We start from the raw sequence: 6,238 nt of genomic DNA, 5'->3' as shown, positions 1-6,238 counted from the left end.
ATACACGCAATCTCTTTCTTGCAACGAGGTGAGGTTATGGGTAATACAACGCAAAAAACTGAATTTAGAGGGATTGTTATAAAGCGTGCTTTCACAATTTCACACGCTTATTTAACTTTAATATTTATTGTTTTGTTTAATTTGAACATCACACTCACTTCGTCGGCTGGCAAAATCGAGGAAAATAAAGTAGCGGTATTCGGGAGGTGCCACCTTCTATATTCTGTACACTGTGAACTAAGGCGGTTAACCGCGAGAAATTGTATCGTTGATAACCAGAATTACAATTTGGAGCTTTCGCTAGAGAAGGTATAAAAGCTCGTCCAGCTGGTCGTTGGCGTTCAGTAATTTCTTTACAGTATAAATTTTATATTATTTTAGCATAAATTGGGCAAGTTTTGATTTAAGACTTGCGATTCCTGCTTCATAGAATTTCTGCTACATCCTCTTCCTATTATTTTCAAGGACATTTTAATTGACTGTAAGCAAAATGCCGGTTCCCGATATCGTACTGAATAATGGAAAGAAAATTCCGATAGTTGGGCTTGGTACTTGGGGCGTAAGTATGAAAACAGTTTATATAAATATCAGAAATAAATATATGTGATGTGTGTATCTGTAATCGTGGCATTTCAATGATTAGTAATAGGCAAATCTATGAGTAGTGCGTGTAGTGGTAAGACTGCTTCATCATACTTGACCTTGGAGGAGGATGTGATTTTATATTGAAACCGGGCATTTTGAATAGCATTGCAATTACTCTGATAAGTTGCGCAAGTCGCAGTTTCTTTGCGATAGTACATTGTCGGTAGTGATACCTGGTGAAAAGAATTCATGTAATTCAATATAAATCATCCTTTTCTAGTGATATGCGAATAACATTTTAATTGATATTGGACTAAATCTTTTTAGTATTAGTAAAGCAACCGCCGTAGCCAAATAAGTTGGTGTGTGACTTCCATTCCATTCCGGAAGACGTAGGTTCACATCTCCGTGAAATACCAAAATGAAGAAGCTTTTTCCAAAGCGGTCACTCCTCGGCAGGCAAAGGCAAACCTCCGAGTGTATTTTTGCCATCAAAAAGCTCCCCATAAAAAAATATATCTGCCGTTGGGAGTCGGCTAAAACTGTAGATCCCTTCATTTGTGGAGCAACATCAATGCACGCCACAAATAGGAGGAGGAGCGCGGCCAAAATCGCAAAAAGAAGTGTAAGCGCCAATTATACATGCATACACACATACATATATATATATATATATATATATATAGGCACTGTTTCGGAGGTATTTTAACTATTTTTCTAATGTTTTATTTAGTTTTTTAACCGGTAAAATTGTCTTTTGACCTTCGATATGTCCTCCATTTTTAGTTTCCGCATACACAGTTAAGTCCCGTTGTAATCAGCATAAAAGTTTTATCGAACATTTTTACTTGTTTAATTTTGTGTTAAAAGTACTTCATAACATTTGGTACTGTAGACGTTATAGTCTTTCGCACTATAATTTTATTAAGTAGACACCCCAACACTGCCTAAAATTTTCGAGACAGAGAAAAAAGATCCTACTATTCAGGTTTTCTATCATGCGACATTTTGTGATAGCCAAATCATCTCGGTCGTGATTCCAAGTATAAAAATATATGTAGATAAGAACTAGTTTTTAAAAGCTGTATATATATATACGTCATTCTAATTGGAATTAATTGTGTTATAAATTACCAGTGGGACCAATATAGGAGGTGGGTTATCAGTTCTTTCCGCTCGTAATAATTATGTGAGCAATTGTACATTTTCCAAAGTTGACAGCTTACTTATGCACGTACATATGCTTTGTGTAGAGAAATATGTATAATCATTAAAAGGGTTTAAATCATGTAGTAATTGCAAATACATTCATACAATAACTTAACTCCAAATTTTTTTTCTGCTTGATTTATTACCTAGTTCTCAAGAACTCGCCAACTGAATATGTAGGCCTTACCTCATGCCAATGATTTTTTATTTAACGTAATTAGCTATTTTGTGCGATTTTTTTAAATCATTTTGCAAGCTTATTCAAAATTTAACACAATTTCGTCACTATGACTCAGTGATATTATTTATCATATACGTATATGTGTAGACGTGCGCTGCAAAATACATTTTTTTAAATATTTGATTATGTGACAAGCATTTAATATAAATTTAAATATAACATTTAACAGAGTCCCAAGGGTGAAGTTGTCCAAGCCGTAAAAGATGCTATCGACATTGGTTATCGCCATATAGATTGCGCTCACGTATATCAAAATGAAGACGAAGTTGGTGAGGGGATTGAAACTAAAATAGCGGAAGGTGTTGTGAAACGGTAGGTGTCTCTATTTGCAACGGAACACATGCATTTCAATATTTTTTTCCAATCTGTAGCGAAGAGTTGTTTATCACAAGTAAATTGTGGAACACCTTCCACAGTCCTGAATTAGTACGCGGCGCACTCGAAACTACCTTGAAAAATTTGCGATTGAATTACCTTGACTTGTACCTGATCCATTGGCCTATGGGATACAAAGAGGGTGGCCAATTGTTCCCAAATGATGATCTCGGAAATGTGGCTTACTCGGATGTTGATTATGTTGACACATGGAAGGAAATGGAAAAACTTGTAGAGGCTGGTCTTGTTAGGTCTATTGGTGTATCGAATTTCAACAAGCGTCAGGTTGAACGTGTGCTTGAGGTTGCAACCATTTCTCCAGTAACAAACCAAATCGAATGTCATCCATATTTAACACAAAAAAAGCTGATTGAATTCTGCAAATCAAAGAATATTGCTATTACTGCTTACAGTCCTTTGGGTTCACCAAATCGCCCATGGGCAAAGCCTGAAGATCCCGTTTTATTGGAAGACGCTAAAGTAAGTGCTGACCTGGAATTTCAAGTACTAAAAGATTGCTCATTTATACCCACTTGATTTTGTTTAGATTCTTGCTATTGCTAAAAAGTACGGTAAGACTCCAGCTCAAATTCTCATTCGCTATCAAGTGCAACTCGGTAACATTGTAATACCAAAATCTGTGACCAAGAGCCGGATTGCATCGAACTTCGACGTGTTCAATTTCGAGTTAAACGCAGATGATATTGCCACCATTGATGGTTTTAATTGCAACGGTCGTTTCGTGCCTTTGGACAAGTAAGTGAAGCGTCGATCAATACTGAAGAGTGATGAAGTTATTATACATATAAAATATCTTATTTTTTTCAAATTTGCAAATAGCGATGCTGGGCATAAGCATTATCCTTTCAATGATGAGTTCTAATGTTGCATAAGGATAATATTAGTATTTTGTGCGTGTTCGAAAAGAAACTACTCATATTGAGAGTGAATTACATTATTTTACCAGCAGTTAAATTTGCGATTTTCAACGAGTTCAATATCTTATCAGTAAGTTTGCCGCAGAAAGATTATGGAACCCAACTATTCTAATACATTTGTTGCTGAAGCCGTTGCATAACGCACACTCTTTTTATCGCACTTATTATTTGTTTTTTTTTTTTTGCATTTCTAACCATTTGCTGCTTGGTATTATTCTCTTGATATTTTTTGAGTTAATTTTATAATATTATTTGGTTTTTTTTTTTGCATTTCTAACCATTTGCTGCTTGGTATTATTCGCTTGATATTTTTTGAGTTAAATTGTTGTTGTAGCAGTGTTGCCGCTTATTCATTCGTTATGAAAAATTTTAATAATATTTCGACAACTTCAAAATAAAAGTCTTTAATAACCGTTTTTACTACTTCCAGCCATCGAACACATCCATATCATCCATTCGCCAACGATGAATACTAAGAAATGTTGCGGAGGAGTTTTGAAGTTACCTTTAAATGGAATAAAATACACTCATATATGTGTGTATATACATACTTACGTATATAAAAGATTTTAAACTATTGTACTGCATTGAGTTAATAAATACACAGGAATTTACACAAAAAATTGCACACTAAGATAAAAAAAAGTCAGGGCTTTTCGTAATTCTGACATTTGTTTTTAATATAACATTTTTCATAGGGTCCAAATTCGAGTTAGTATTTTGTTATTTGTGCTGGCATCTACAGAGCAAATTCCGCTTAGATAATCATAAACAAACTTGGCCATCGGAGTAAAGTCAGTTGTATGGCTTCTTTGCAGCAGATGTGTAGGTAGTCATTGCTTTTTCACCTTAAGTTGACTCACTGCCAATTTTAAATTACTGGCTTGTATGCATCTACGTACAAATATGTTACGTTTTTATAATTCACTAATATACTACATTTACAAAATTTAGTCATTTAACGGTTGACAATTTCAACTAAAAGCACTGATTTCGAATGGTGCTAGAAATTTAATAATACACGCTAATATCCCCATCATATCTATGCACCAACCGATCTCAGTTCTTTCAACTTGAATTTTATTCACAGTATTGAGGTGCATTTGGTGTCCTGGCCAATTATATATATTTAATTTATTGTTTTTAAATATGCACGTGTTTTTGTTTTAACTCCATTAAAGTTACCTTGCTGCGAGTGTGACCGTGCGACGTCAACTGTTCAGGGAATAATAAAAACCTCAGCTTAAATGTGTAAAACCTGTTACAGCTGAGATGCGCCCAACAATGGCATATGCAACCGAATGAATCAACATACATATACGGCATTTTGATACTGCGTTTGCTATGATTTGATTGGAAGCATCTTGAGTTACTCTTAGTTTAACAATTTGCATTCCAACTAATACTGATTTACTAACACAAGCGTGCTCATATGTACGAGAAGCCAACCTGATCGAAACACATGCACATTTTCGCTATTGTCTAACATTGACATCACTTATGTGAATATACTCACGTCTATATCCTTGTAAGCACCTCTGCTTCGTGTTAGATGTAAATTTATACCTACTTTTATGACTGCTCCAATTCTTTTGTTTATTTTTTTCATTGAAATGCACAGGCTGGCACTTTACAAACTGCTTTGCATGACAGATGATGACCGGAGTGCTGCTCCTCTCCGTCCCATGGCAGACATACTTAAGTGCGATCAGTTGAACCTGGTTACACAATTTCTGTTGGCTTGTTCACTCAAGATTTCGAGCTGGTGGTAATTTAATTCAAGCGTGTTCCCTCTGCATTAGAATACATTGGGGTCGATTTCAGCGCTTGTCGTTTTATGGCACTATCATTTTAATATTAACTGTTATGGTAGTTACATTAAGAAGGCAAAGCCTTGGAGTAATTTCAATATTTTAAACTTTAAAAAAATAAAGTTTTTGAAAGGTGAATTATTAAGCACCGTTATATATCGGTTTTAAGAATTTTTTTGACGCATGTCTGGGCCCGGCATTCATGACAGCCACAACTTTCTTAAAATAAGCAAAAAATCAGTAATCAGTGGTTCAAAATAATGCGACCAAAAATTTAATGGAGTTTAGATTTGCGGGGATCGGTCAAATGAAAGTACCAATTTACTTTTGAAAATTATCATGAAGTATAAAGAAAATTATATTTTTATATACATATAAAAGAAAGAAAAACTTAAGCACCTACAAAAAAAAAAAAAAAAAATTATACAGACATGTAGGTATACTCCAAAATAAAGTTTTTTTTTATTTTTTAATTTTGTATATTTTATATTACTAAAAAACTAATATGAGTAAAAAAAACAGTTAGTCATAGTGTAGTACATTTAAGATTGATCAATAAGATATTTGGGATACAATTTTATAAATTCTATAAAAAAGTGATAAGTTGTCGCGGATTTCATATCAACTAATCCTGGAATTTTCACTTCTCGAAGAGCACCGGAAATACGGGATCTCGTTATTGACAACTCCAAAACGTATAACTTCTGCTCAAATATGAACGAGACGTTATCAATAAAACGGTCCGCGGATGACATATGGCAAAAAGAAATTTTTTGTTTTTTGGTAGGACTGTTATAAGCTTACATGGCAAATTTCAGCGTGATATGTCACATAGTTTGTTTTCTGTGCTACTGTAAACAAGTCAAGCTCGAGTGTGCTCTTCGAATTCTCTTTTATGACTTCAATTGTCTCAAAATGTTTTCCACGGAGCGGCAACTTGAGCTTGGGAAACAGGAAAAAGTCACATGGAGCCATATCAGGCGAATACGGTGCTTGCGGAACGATATTAACATTATTTTTGTTCAAATAATTGCGAACAAGACGTGATGTATGAGCTGGTGCATTATCGTGATGCAAGA

At 34.5% G+C, this 6,238-nt stretch overlaps 1 protein-coding gene across 2 annotated transcripts; it reads left to right on the top strand.

Annotated features, from left to right (window-relative positions):
* Positions 1–321: 321 nt before the first annotated feature.
* On the top strand, positions 322–3,971 carry LOC129240796 (aldo-keto reductase family 1 member B1-like). 2 transcript variants are annotated; one of them, XR_008582104.1, is made up of 6 exons: positions 322–559; positions 2,205–2,347; positions 2,407–2,890; positions 2,958–3,166; positions 3,251–3,418; positions 3,779–3,971. XR_008582104.1 is itself a non-coding variant. In XM_054876788.1 (5 exons), exons 1-5 carry the CDS (start codon positions 491–493, stop codon positions 3,822–3,824), a joined length of 951 nt encoding a protein of 316 aa, XP_054732763.1. In that variant the 5' UTR covers positions 323–490; the 3' UTR covers positions 3,825–3,971. The 2 variants fall into 2 exon arrangements, 1 of the variants encoding a protein (XP_054732763.1); XM_054876788.1 differs by lacking the exon at positions 3,251–3,418 and having other exon boundaries at positions 323–559.
* Positions 3,972–6,238: the final 2,267 nt, after the last annotated feature.

Source organism: Anastrepha obliqua, chromosome 3 (assembly GCF_027943255.1).
Source record: "Anastrepha obliqua isolate idAnaObli1 chromosome 3, idAnaObli1_1.0, whole genome shotgun sequence".
NCBI classification, from domain to species: Eukaryota; Metazoa; Arthropoda; class Insecta; order Diptera; family Tephritidae; genus Anastrepha; species Anastrepha obliqua.
The sequence above is the reverse complement of the archived record's forward strand: the minus strand, read 5'-3'. Positions and strand labels throughout refer to the sequence as shown.

What these genes read in the sequence shown, in the direction of transcription:
- LOC129240796 (XM_054876788.1), top strand. Translation starts at nt 491, where the DNA reads ATGCCGGTTCCCGATATCGTACTGAATAATGGAAAGAAAATTCCGATA. An exon ending in GCGGAAGGTGTTGTGAAACG is followed by an intron (nt 2,348 to 2,406) that starts GTAGGTGTCTCT and finishes TCCAATCTGTAG; the next exon opens with CGAAGAGTTGTTTATCACAA. An exon ending in TTTTATTGGAAGACGCTAAA is followed by an intron (nt 2,891 to 2,957) that starts GTAAGTGCTGAC and finishes GATTTTGTTTAG; the next exon opens with ATTCTTGCTATTGCTAAAAA.